A 14010-nucleotide genomic window follows, 5' to 3' on the forward strand; every position below is an offset into this window, starting at 1 on the left:
GTTGGCTTAGCCCCAGGATCTCTGTTTATGGGGCAAGCTATCCTGTTACATGGTGGCAGCGATAAATCCAAGGCTCAAGTAATCCCATATTTAGATAACTATCTGGTGAAAGGTTCAATGGCCACAACCACTTAGGATGCAGTATATCAAGTAATTCTTTATCTCTTCTGTGTGGGGTTCATGATAAACTTAGAATTTACTGAGCCCTTTCCAAAATTTCTCATTTGGGATCCCTCTTCAGCAGTCTCATGGGGGGAAGTTCATCTGAATCAGAAAAGGATTGAGAAGATAACTATCCCATACAGTATTCAATTTTGTGGGAAAACTTCAAAGCTTTAATATATTAGCAGTTCTTTAATTTCTTGGGCTAATGTTTATTTGAGCTGGTTTCTTAATTGAGACTGTTTTCCTTGATACTTCTCCATATTTTAAGGTCTTAGTGGAATCAGTTTCTACCCTTTTGCTCATCCCTTTTCTCTTCATATTTTTCTCTTCAATGCTGGGGTAACCAGATCAGCGTATTCACAGGAGCATAACTGTGCACAACATGCGTAAACATCAAATGTATAAAGAGAAAATGAAACAAAATGCTGATCAAGTACACAAAGCTTAGAGAACATAACTTTGAAGCTGGAGATCTTGTCTGTGTTGTCAACACAGAAGTGGAAGTAGCCTAGAAGTAGGTTAGAGAGCCATGGGGGAGACACAAGGTTTAGGAACTATCTGAATCAGAACTTGAATCTGATTCCATTGCTTAAATGGTTGGTGTAATATTTAAATTAAAGAATTCTCTGCAACCTATGACTCTGCTTTTTCAGGAGTACTATCACAGATGTCAGTCTGAAAGATGGGGGAGCAACACTGAAAGCATGTTTTGGACACATCACCCAACAGGAACAAGAAGCAGTTTGCTGTGCCCTTTTGTCACTAAGGTCTGGATACACAAAACCAATTAAGCATATGCTTAATTTTAAGCATGTGAGTAGTCACACTGAAGACAATCTGCTTAAATGATTTGCTGACTAAAATTCTGAAATTTCTGGACATGATTCAGCCAGCACTATGGTTGTGGCATATGTAAATTTAAGGAAGAGATATTTAGAGAACCCTTGGTTAGAGAGCTTTTCCACAGTCCAGTTAAATAGACAAGCAAGAAAAGCTGAGATTTTTACACCATTACAGGCAAATATTATTTTAGAGATATTAGGATGCACAAAGCAGAAGACAGAAGTCGAAGTCCAGAGGTAACACCTGAAGAATATGTATCGGAGAAGGCAGAAGATGCTACTCTAACAGTCACGCTGCTTTTAATTTTCAAAAAGATCGATTATATTTTCCAAGGGGCAAAACCCAACCAGCATCTTGGAAATCATTAAGGATAGATACATCCTTTAATTCTCTCTGCTGAAACTAATAAATGTCATCTCCTCACATATACTGACCAGCCCAGTTAATGGAGAAACAATAAAAGTCCTAATGGTATGTCACTTGTATGTTGTAGCCATAGAAAATGTCTCAACACTAGTTTTCAGGCATTTATTCTGTTTTTTTTGTATGCCCAAGAAAAATGTTAAAATACAGTCTGTTCTGGACTTAAAGAAGCTCAACCTGTTCAGTAAAGATCAAACTAAGACTGGAATCATTCACTTTCACCTCTTCTCGTCCCTTGAAGACCTGGACTTCACAGATGATCTCGCTCTCCTATTACATACCCAACACCATAAACAAGAAAAAAAACCTGATTCAATACATTCAGCAAGCAAATCGGGCTGGAAATCAACTGCAATAAGACAGATATCATGCACTATCACCATCACCAGTATGGATAGAGGATCACGTTTTCACTCAGGTAAAAATATTCACATACTTGGGCAGAACCATCAGCCAGGACAGTAGAACAAGCCAGGACATCCGGAACAGAATCAATGAAGCCTGGAACACCTTCAGGAGCTTAAATATAGTCTGGCAATAATCAACAACAACACCAAAATCAAACTCAAGATTTATCAGATCTGCATGCTTTCAGCATTATTTTATAGTGCAGAATTCTGGGGAATAACAAAGTATGGCATGTCCAAACTGTCTTCATTTCATACAAACTGCCTCAGAAAAATTCTCTGTATCCAGAACAATCTCAGACCAAAACCTATGAGCACCATCATTGCCAGGAGGCATTGGAGATGAATTGGCCATGTGCTTTGGATGGAAACTGATTTCATCACCAGAATAGCAATAAGACAGACACTTGAAGGCAAGCAAAAATGAGGCTGCCTGAAAACAACATAGTGAAGAGCTGTGGAAACTAAGCTGAAAACCCTGGGGCACTCTTGGGGAACCACTGAAAGGCTTGCCAGAAACAGACTGGAGTGGAAGAGCTTCGTCGCCCTAAACGCCAGAGGCATAATGGATACTAATTAACTAACTAACCCCTCTATCTGTGTAACAAAGTGACTATTTGATAAAGGCAGATTTACCTTATGCTTGCAAGCATATCATAAAGGAAGAGTCAATGCAATCATCTGTTTCTGCTATATGTTGATCCACAATATCCAAATACGGCCCTTTGACCTATCTCTAGTGCCCCCTGATCTTTACAAAAATGCTCACAGTCCCCATTACCTCCAATAAGATGGAGGAACCCATAGGCCATATCCTCACCTTGTAAAAATGGGCCATAGATCTATTGACTGAAATGTTCAAAACTGAAATGTCATCTTAGCTCTGTAACATACTATCTATACAAACCTCTGCATTCATTGCCCATAAATCAGGATAGACTTCTGATGACAATCACCTCTGCTATGAAGATCTTTGTGAAAAAGATTCAGAAGAGCTTTCTTAGTAGGGAAAGAACCTTGCTTAAAAATCAGGTAGTCTTTTCAGGACTTAACTAGAGTTCATAGGATGAGAGGCAAATTTCTGCCATGGATCAGAAACTGGCTAAGAGAAAGAAAACAAAGAATAGGCATAAATGGTAGATTTTCATCATGGCAAAAGATTCTCTGTGGGGTGCCACAAGGTTCCATATTGGCACTGATGTTTTTAAATATATTTTTTAATCTGGGAAACAGGGTGAGCAGTGAGGTGGCAAAGTTTGCAGACAACAGTAAATTATTTACGTTTATGAAGACTGAACAAGAATGTGTGGAACTTCTGATGGCACAGGTGAAATTTGCTGTTAAAAAGGATGAGCTAATTCATAAAATGGGAGAAATAATTTGAACTACATGCATTCTTTGCTGGGTTCTAAATTAAGGGTAACTGTTCAAGAAAAAGACCTGGACATTGTGGATAGCTTAATGAATCCTTCTTCTGCTTATATAATCAGCAGCAGTAAAAAGAACCTAATAAAATATCAGCATGCATGAAGAATGGGATGGAAAATAACACTGAAAACTTTACAGTGGTGTATATATAAGTCAATGGTAGGCCTCACCTGAAATATGGTCTTGAGTTCTAGTTACTCTACTTAATATATGATACTTAATACTCTACTCTACTTAATATATGAGGTGGATGAGGTAATATCTTTTATTAGATCAACTTCTGTTGGTGAGAGAGACAAGCTTTCCAGCTACACAGTGCTCTTCTTCAGGTTTAGGAAAGGTACTTCGAGCATCACAACTAAATACAAGGGGGAACAGATTGTTTAGCATAAGTAGTTAGCTCATATTCTAAGGACCATTCAAAGTACAGTGGGCTACCTTGTCACTCTAAGGTCCTGTGACCGACACGGCTATAAATACACTATACTGGACACACATATATATGTATATAATATAGCAGAAATAGAGGAAGTGAATGATTGGGCAAAAATAATAAATTAGAGGCCTGGAAAAAACTTCCATATACAGAGAAATTGAAAAAGTGGGTCTGTTTATTTTAAAGAGAAAATGAACAAGAAAGGACAGGATAAAGATATAATGAATGGTTGGTATAGAGAAGGTAGATTGGGCACTTCAATTCATCCTTTTGAATAAGGGACATTCAGTTAAATAGAAAGCAAATTTGAACTCATAAAAGAAAATATTTTTTGCACAGTGAGCCTGAGGAACTCATTGTCACAAGATATTATTGAAGTTAATAGCTTGGTAGGATTAAGAAAAACCTGCAATATGTATGGACATTAAGAATATTCAGCATCCTTGGTTCAAAAATGTAAGCCTCTTTCTAGAAGTTTTATCTATGATCATCAACATGCTTTTTCAAATTCATTTGTTTAGTGCTCGGATGAAAACATTTTGGCAAACATAATAGAAGAAGAAGTAGCTTATGTGCAATTCTTGTTTTATGAACATAATTATTATATTAGGTTAGCAATTACTTATGTTCTATCACTAGAGTTCAGAAGTGTTTGTTGAAATTCTTATTTGTTCCAAAAATAACCAGTAATAGAAAGAGTCAGCTCTTCTGCTTCTCTTTTGGGTGCGTGTGTATATGTGTATTATCTGCTTATGATATGATGTAACAATTCAAAATTTTAGTTGTGGCATATTCCAGATGCAGTCATGTAAAGGAGTACAGTCCCAAGATGCCAAATCCTCAGATGATGTAAATCAGTTTAGCTCCATTGACTTTAATTAAGCTATACTAATTTTACATGAAAAGAGGATCTTGTCTGTGAATTTGAAATGATGCAGTATAAGTGAATCATTTTCTCCTTTTGTTAGTTGTCTAATACGTTTGTTCTTTTAGTGAGGTAAACTTATAAAGATGCTTTAAAGCTGATAAAATATACAAAGCAACCAGAGATTAAGTGAAATAACTTTTAAATGATTATGAAACAATAGAATTAAGTAATTCAGTTCACTTTATATAGTAATTTTTCTGACTATAATTCTATTTTAAAGATATACACATGATTCTTTTGTATAAGTAGTGTAGTTGTCTTCAGAGCATTACAATTTAGATGCAATTAAGTGTTGGGGTTTTTTAAACCAGGACCATTGAAACTCGCTTTGTCAATTGAAGCCAAAGCATGGAAGATGCTACTCTGTCGTTACTTAAATGAGGAATATAAGAAGAAAATGACAGACATGATATCATTTATAACTGAATATTTGAAGAAATTATCTCGACCTATTCATGACTTAGATGATGTCAGATTTGCAATGGAAGCTTTGTCTAGCATACGTGATAATGAAATACAAATGGATATGACCTTAGGACCTATTGAAGTAAGACACTTCCTAATTTTTATTGTTTTGAAATAAAATAATTTATTTAGAATTTGGGATTTTTAAAATAAACTTGGAGAACCCTAATGATGAGTGTATGTTCCTCCAGTCTCCACTTTGAGGGGTGGGAAATAAAATACTTATTTCTCCCCTTTTACCTCCCTGCAGCAACACTTCTGTTGTTCTTGATACTCACCATCCTAGTCCTACCCTTTTTTGTATGCATAGATAGAGCCTCCTGCAATCTTATCTTTCTGCCTTCCAGATTCCCTGCACAGAGCCACTTTTCATTTAGTAAGTCACAGTACATTGTCAGAGGTATATGCATAATTTTTCTAGTGTAAGTTCTTTTAGTTTTCCCAGTTTTTTAATTTCTTTTTTTTAATTTGTCCATCTTTTGTGGAAGGAGGGAAAAGGCTAAACACTAACGTTCTCCATTCTGAAGACTGGTTATACTGTGAAAGATAGTGGTTAAATATTTCAAATGATTATAAAAGTACAAAAAGAACAAATATAAAGGCAAAGGCATAGTCAGAAAAAGCACATGCCAATGTAACAAAGTGCAATGTGCACCTGGTGTTGTAATTTTGTCAGATAAAATAGACTGAGTCTTTCTTTCATTGCTTTCTTTGATGTCAGTAGTTCTCTATGTTGGATGTCACTGACATTAAAGAATAAGAGTATTTTCAATATCCCTACAAACCTCAGTCCTCCGTTCACAACCACTATTTAAAAAAAAAGCAGCACAGAAATAACAAAAAGTACTTACTTCAGCATTCATTTATGCTGTTTTTGTTACCTCCTTTAACTGTTGATGTATTATATGTTGTCTTCCTAGTTTGTAGATACTTTGGGGTAGAAACTATATCTTTCTATGCATCTATAAAGCACTCTACACAGTGCTGACTGTATACAAATAATATTAATAATGTATACCTGTCAGAGGTTATGTTTCATTTTCATATCTTTAGCAGTATTCTGTCCGGATCATACATAAAACAAGAAAATCCTTCCACGGGTTTAGTGCATTTGTTGAGATTCTCTTGTGTTTGTTTGCTGCATATTGATGTTAAATTCAAATAAGGACTTTCTATATTAGGGAAATTTGCATTGGTGTAATTGCATATTGTGTTCACAGTGAAAACCTAGTATTGCACCAGTTCAGTGTGTATACACTAGAGGTTTGCACCAATGTAACCATAGTGATGCAGTTACACTGGTGCAAATTTCCCTAATTTAGACAAGCCTTGTTTCCCCTAATTTAGACAAGCCCTGTGTCTGTTTTTCAAATTAGGTATACGAGTGTGTCAAGGTTGATACCCCAATCTGGCACTTCGAGTGCAGAATGTGGGGTTCCGCAAGGATTCTAAAAAATAATACTGGCCACTTCAAGTTTGCATTAACCTCCCAAGGTTACAGCTTTTCTCGGACCTTGGATGGGTATATGCTGCCACCACCCAAATGCAACCTCAGGAAGGTTATTCTTGATGAAGCACTTGGGAATTCCTTCCTGTGGAGTACCCTCAAGCCCTTTCACCCCCACTCTGGGGAAAAGCTGAGAAAGAAAACAAAGGAAATTAGCTGTTGCCCCCAGCTAATTAAACAACATATGCACAAACCTCTTAAGACACCAAAAATCCAATCCTGTTCTTAAAAAAGGTAAATTGTATTAAAAAACAAAAAGGAAGAAAATACATTTGGCACTTAGGCTTTTGCTAGATTTAAAAAACCTACTTACAAAAATTAAACATAAAGAATAACCTTCCTGAGGTCCAGCTTAAAGGTTACAAGTAAAACAAAAAGCATTTGGGGTTAGCACAGAGGAGTCCACAAGCCAATAAGAAATAAACAGAAATAAACCTAATCGTGTCTTTCTAAACATTCCTGATCTACTTACATATCTGGGTTGTTAAATAAGTAGTTCTAGATATGATTTGATGATTTCCATATCTGGCCTTAAGCTTCTCACAACATAACTGCTCCCTGTTCCTCTCTTTTCCGGAGAACCACAACACACAGACAAAGGGAAGTTTTTCTCCATTTTAATAAAAAAGTTCTAACCCTCCCATTGGCTCTTTTGGTCAGGTGCCCACTCCTTTCCTTTTACCTGTGGGCTTGTTAACCCTTTACAGGTAAAGCAAGTAGAGAAGAGCACGAAGAGGGTTTTTATAGCTAACTGGCTGGCTGGCTGTCCATAAAAGAAATCTTCCCCCCTCCCTCATTTATCACTGAGTCATTCGTTGTCCTTTATGTCATCCTGGTGGGCCAAGATTCTTACATTCCACACGGCTCCCTGATGGATTTAAGCTAGCAGCACTAATAGAAGCAGTAAAACCACCAATAGCAAGATTAAAAGAATAGGTAGAGTTTATACAAGAGAAGTATGTGCACAAGTGGAGACATGGAACAGTATCTTCACCAACAGCAGTAGTTTTAGGAAAGCATAAGCCATCTCGTTTCTTAGTGGGAATCTACCATGCACCAACATCCAGTCTACCAGTTCTTGGGATTCTAGTACAATCATAAATTCTGATAGTAGCAGCAGTGTTTAACATATCTTCTAGTATAGCCAATTCATGTTGTTATAAATGTGTAGGGAAAATGTTACTGAATCTGATGAATATTTATTTTATTTTATTTTAATAGCTCCATATGTGTCCTACGTACTTAGAGAGGGGTGTAAGGATAAGGTCCTGACCCAAAGTGTTTACAGTATATACTATAGAGCAGTGGTTCTCAAACTGGGGGTCGGGAGCCCTCAGGGGGTTGCAAGGTTATTACATGGGGGGTCGCGAGCTGTCAGCCTTCCCCCCCCCCCCCCCGCTTCATCTCCAGCATTTATAAAAGTGTTAAATATAAAAAAAGTGTTTTAAATATTTAGTGGGGGTCGCACTCAGAGGCTTGCTATGTGAAGGGGGTCCCAATATAAAACTTTGAGAACCACTGCTATAGAGTTTCCTAACATGTAAGTTCCACTCATGTCAGTGGGATTACTGACATGAGTACATCACTTTTAAATATAAATATTTTCAGGATTGTGCCCTAAGTGGAAAACATATAAACCAGGAATGTGAAAAAAAACAAGATATAGAGCAATGATAATTAGCAAGTTACTTGTTAGTTCCATGTTTTTGTTTGATTTTTGTCCCCCTTACGCCCTCATTGATTTAATTAATGTTTTGTTGAGGGGAGGACTAGTTTTCATAAGCCTTACTGAAGTGTGGGTTAAGGGAATACTTATAAGAAGAGATGGCATAGGCTTGAGCTGAGATAGGAAGAGGTTTCCAAGCATAGAGGGTTTCAGGAAAGAAGGAACTGTGTATTCACAGGCAGTCGTAAACTGTAGTGAATACACGCTACAAGTACACAACAGCAGGCAAATGGCTTACATACTTCACTCAGCCATTTATCTTAGTTGGTTATAATTTTTCTCTATTCAGTTGTGAACCTTAAACTAAACTAATTATCCCATTTTCTCCTTTAAATAATCTGTGCCCTATTTCTAAAATGGGGGTAGTAAACTAGAGAATATATAAGCCTCAGCATCAACGGAACCAAACTACATAAAAAAATCAAGCAATGTTAGCTTCATCCTAGCATTATTATATGTGAAAGCACTTGATAAATCAGTCTGAACATATTGTAATAATATTCCTTGTAAACAAGCTGATAAGAAAACCTCAGTGTGGTGTTGATAATCATCCAGAGTTGGGAACATTTCTCAAAATGTACATGTATATCTAGATACTATACAATTAATAATCTACTTTGAAAAAAATGTAATTAGCATGAAAAACATGTTATATAATAATACATTTTAGACGGTTCTGTGAACATTAACACAGGCAATGTCTAGTGTTTCTAAATTTGCCTCTAATATTTCATATAGCTCTGCTCATTATAAGATTAGCTGTATCTGTTGTGCTCAGAGACTGGCTCTTCTTCATCCAACCCCTTTTTTTAAAAAAAACAACAAAACATATATTTTGGGCCTAAACTAAGTTGACTGTATTCTTTTAAAGTATATTTTACAAACTTTGTATTCCTGCAAATAAATTTGAATTGTATCGTAATTATTTTTTCTTCTTTTATAGGAAGCCTATAGTATTTTAAATAGATTTGAAGTTGAGGTGACAAAAGAGGAATCAGAAGGAGTTGATACACTTAGATATTCTTTTAACAAATTACAGACCAAAGCTGTAAGTATCTGAAACTGTCCTTTTGCTACTACTTATTAGAAGATAGTATGAGTCATTAGGCTTAGATGAGAGTAAGGGATTAATACATAAACTGTACTGCTCCAGGAGTAGCCAATGTAGGAACTGGTCACCTCTTACAATGATAGTGAGAGAAGTAAGTTACTTCCCACATTTCATAGTGTCAGAATACAGCTGAATCCTATCCTTTTGTTTTGTTCTTCCCTAATACTTTTTAAAAAAATCTCTGAATATGAATGATGTCCAGGTTTTGTTGTGTAGCTAGTTAGTTAGTTTAGTTTAGTTTGTTTTGACCACTCTGAATTTTCTAAAGATGAGGAAGTTACAGCATCTTGTAAGAGAATAATGCCTTGAAGGTGTTTGGATTTTTTATTTGGATTTTTTTTAAACGCTGTTTTCATATTTAGCTGTCTGAATAAAAAGCTGTTTTTGTCCAATGCTTCTGTAGTTTTTTTAATGTAACAAATCAACTTGATTATATAGAATTGACATCCCTTTTTTATTACTATTTTTAAAGAAATAACTTTATTTCAATAATTTATTAATAAACGGACATTCATTTATATTTTAGGTCAGTGTTCAAGATGAGTTGGTTCAAGTTCAGCCAAAATTTAAGAGTAATCTATTAGAGTCCGTTGAAATTTTTCGTGAAGATATGGCAAACTTTGACACATCATATGACACGGTAATTAAGTTTGGAAGTTATCTATTGGGTTTGTGGTTCAGTTCCTTGGAATATATGGCTTGAAGCAGTTGGGTGCCAAAATTTTGATCTGCTGAGTTGTCTCTGAGTTCCTGAGGGCATGGTAACCCAACAGACCTTCTGTCATAGTTACTAGGTCAGCTTTGCTTTAGATCCCTTTTAGTCCTTCTTAAGTGCACCCCTCAGATGATAAACCCGCCTTCATTAATCTCTCTCAAGGATTGAACCACTAGTTTTACCACTCTTAATCTTCATCTCTGGGCTGCAGCCCTGCTTTTTCTCAATCATGTCTATCTGACAGACCAAACTGAGTTTAGCACCTATAAGACTTTTCTCTGGGAGCCTGTGACCAACAAGCTGATTAATGTGACTCAAAAACAATTTATTCAAAATAAAGTTTTATTTATTCTTTCACCCAAAGACATAAAATAAAAAAGGCCTATACACGTTTTCAGACAGCTCTTGTTCCTGGACACCCACCTGGCCGCTGTGTTTGGGTCCCACATCCCTGGGCCCCGTGTGCTTTAAGCTTCCCTTGGTCTGAATATGCTGCAGCACAGCCTCTTTCCTTGGTCTCAGTGGCATATCTATTCAGGGGGTACCATCATAGGGCCTAATCACATCAGCCACACTATCAGAGGCTCGTTCACCTGCGCATCTACCAATGTGATATATGCCATCATGTGCCAGCAATGCCCCTCTGCCATGTACATTGGCCAAACTGGACAGTCTCTACGTAAAAGAATGAATGGACACAAATCAGACGTCAAGAATTATAACATTCAAAAACCAGTTGGAGAACACTTCAATCTCTCTGGTCACTCGATTACAGACCTAAGAGTGGCTATCCTTCAACAAAAAAGCTTCAAAAACAGACTCCAACGAGAGACTGCTGAATTGGAATTAATTTGCAAACTGGATACAATTAACTTAGGCTTGAATAGAGCCTGGGAATGGATGAGTCATTACACAAAGTAAAACTATTTCCCCATGGTATTTCTCCCCCCCACCCCACCCCCCACTGTTCCTCTGATATTCTTGTTAACTGCTGGAATTAGCCTACCTTGCTTGTCACCATGAAAGGTTTTCCTCGTTTCCCCCGCCCCTGCTGCTGGTGATGGCTTATCTTAAGTGATCACTCTCCTTACAGTGTGTATGATAAACCCATTGTTTCATGTTCTCTGTGTGTGTATATAAATCTCTCCTCTGTTTTTTTCCACCAAATGCATCCGATGAAGTGAGCTGTAGCTCACGAAAGCTTATGCTCTAATAAATTTGTTAGTCTCTAAGGTGCCACAAGTACTCCTTTTCTTTTTGCGAATACAGACTAACACTCTGATTCCTGTGCATAGATTCTCTGTTATCCCCTCTTGGAAATGTATCTTTGCAGCCCAGCTAGCCTCAGCCCCAGGATTACTGTTGTGTCTCCTTTCCTTTCCCACAGATTCCCCACTACTTTAACCACACCATCTCCCAGAACTCCAACCTTGTGGGCATTTTGGGCTTATAATTTAACTCTTTAGGTGATAGGTGAAGCCTATAACACAGACAAAGATTTCTAAACACAATTACTCCTTGCTTTAGATAGCAGAAAAGCTATACAGATCCAGTCATAAATAATAAATCCCTACATGCATTTCCTCACTTCATTTTCATTACCACTCGAGAGCATGATCTGGGTTTAGGTCAGAGTTTCTAGGATGTTCAGAATCCCCTTCCTGCAGTTCATGGCTTCCCCTCCGAATCCTGGAGTCCCTCTGTCTCTCTTCCAGGTTAACTTCCTTTGATGTTGGCTGGTCCCATACTCAAAAAAGTTCTCTGTTCTAGGAAAGCATGCTCAGTTTACTTCTGCTCCTTGCCTCAAGCTTCCTGAGTGTAATCTGTGAGTTCTCCTGGGTATATAAATCCTAGCATTAACACCTGGCTTCTTAATTCTGTTGTTTAGGAATTGTCCAGCCTCCAAGCCCTCTCCCAGACAAACATAGACTAATTGGTTTCCCTGTTCTGGTAATCCTCCTTAGCATACCCATTATTCAGTCAAAGCACAGTTAGATACGCCTTGTTGGAGCATCTTCCAGAATAACCTGAGATGATTGCTAAGGGTATTTTCTCAGCATTCTCTCCAAGCATTTTCTGATGCTTCTGACTCCTTTAGCAAGTTCAGTGGAGACTGCAATTATGCTTTATTTGTGAAGCTACCCTGATTTTCATTAACTAAAGATCAGGCGCTATACCTTTTATAAATAATTGATCTTAATGATCAGCTCATTTTCTCTCATATTACTGACGGTAACATTTTCAAAAGCACCTAAGTGCCTTAGGAATAGATCACAGTAACTTTTTCTGAGATGAAAAATGCAGATCATGGCAATAAAAATGCTTTATGAATTTGTGTTGAATTTGCTGAATTGTTTTGGTCGGGAAAATAAAATTTGGAAAAAATCAAAACAATTTCTTTTGAAATTTTCTGAATTAAACGTTATGATTTTTTGAAACAAACTACCTTTGTTTAGAAATTTACTTCAATTTTATTTTAAAAAGGTTAGAAAAACTTAAAAACAAAATGAAATAATTCGTTTTGGATCAAATAAAATGTTTTGCTTGTGGCAAAACAATTTTTTTTTTTACTATTTTGGTACACTGAAAAATGTAAAAAAAAATGTTCATTTGGGTCAACCTGAAGCAATTTTTTGTTTTGTTTTTTGATATGACCAACAACTGAAAAGTCAGTTATTCACACTTTTCTGTTTAGGGGCCTATGTTCCACTGATGTCATGTAAGGGCTTCTGAAAATTTTACTGTTGGTCTCATGGATGGGTCTCAAAGGAGAAATATAATTCTAGCTCTTTGAATATATTGCCTTCTTCATTCTCCTTCCAAACTTCAGAGAAGTGGGATTTAAGTAGTGGAAAAAATGAAGGCTGTTGTGTCACCAGACCCTTTGTTTCTTTGCTTTAACAGTCATGGGGGATGCTTTCACAGCCCTAATGGGCACTTTTTTAAAGTGATTCCAAGCTCTGTGGCACAATGGGTTTGCATCCATAATGCAGATCTACAGAGTCAATATACTTGAAATACAGTTACTGGTATGTTAATCTTTCTATCTTCCTCCCTTCCACTCCTAACACCTCAAGTTACACTTAACAAGAAATCATGTGCAGTTCTAATAAATACCAGTGAAAGTAAGCTCTGTGAAAAGAAAAGCAATACATGGCAGATTGGGTATTCTGTAACTTTGATTATACCTTTGATAAAAGTAAAGAGTGCCTCAAGTCAATTTTTGGGCATTCTCGCTTTATTTTTGACAGGATGAAAATATGTGAAACATGAAAGTATATTATCTACTAATACTAAATTTGATTAGACTACAGAAATTTCTATTTTATCTAAAATATTTTTTCCTTTGATACACTTCTGTAACTCTTTTGGCATTAGTGGGATTTATGGACACACTTCAATGATTCATACGTATAGCCCTTACATATATCCCTTGACTATTTAAACAATTTTGTATATGCTGATGGTTTGTAAATATACAATTTGCCTTATGCTGATAGTTTGTAAATATACAATTTGCCTTAACACACTTGAAGAGTTAATATTCACTTTGGTTATAATTTGTTTGCTTTAGGAAGGACCCATGGTTCCAAATACACCACCACAAGAAGCTAGCAACAGGTTACAAATATTCCAGGTAAGAAAAAAATTAGTTTTGAAATGTTAAATTGAGAGTCATAGTTGTGAATCAAAGTCAGTTTAGAAAAAGATCCATTACCATTACATTATCTATGGAACACGGGAATTGATGGACAAGCTTGAGCATTATACTGTAAATTACTTAGATCATAAACTCTTCAGAGCAGGGATTGTCTCTTACTATGTGATTATACAGTGCCTAGCACTATGGGCCCTG

At 36.5% G+C, this 14010-nt stretch overlaps 1 protein-coding gene across 1 annotated transcript in view; it reads left to right on the forward strand.

Moving 5' to 3' along the window:
• DNAH8 (dynein axonemal heavy chain 8) overlaps nucleotides 1-14010 on the forward strand; it is a 617537-nt gene that overhangs the window by 265827 nt on the left and 337700 nt on the right. The window contains exons 29-32 of the mRNA XM_043511607.1: nucleotides 4942-5177; nucleotides 9272-9376; nucleotides 9966-10079; nucleotides 13729-13791. Coding sequence (XP_043367542.1) covers nucleotides 4942-5177; nucleotides 9272-9376; nucleotides 9966-10079; nucleotides 13729-13791 — 518 coding nt within the window. The remainder of the gene's footprint in view (nucleotides 1-4941; nucleotides 5178-9271; nucleotides 9377-9965; nucleotides 10080-13728; nucleotides 13792-14010) is intronic.

The sequence above is a fragment of the Dermochelys coriacea genome, chromosome 3, assembly GCF_009764565.3.
Source record: "Dermochelys coriacea isolate rDerCor1 chromosome 3, rDerCor1.pri.v4, whole genome shotgun sequence".
NCBI lineage: Eukaryota > Metazoa > Chordata > Testudines > Dermochelyidae > Dermochelys > Dermochelys coriacea.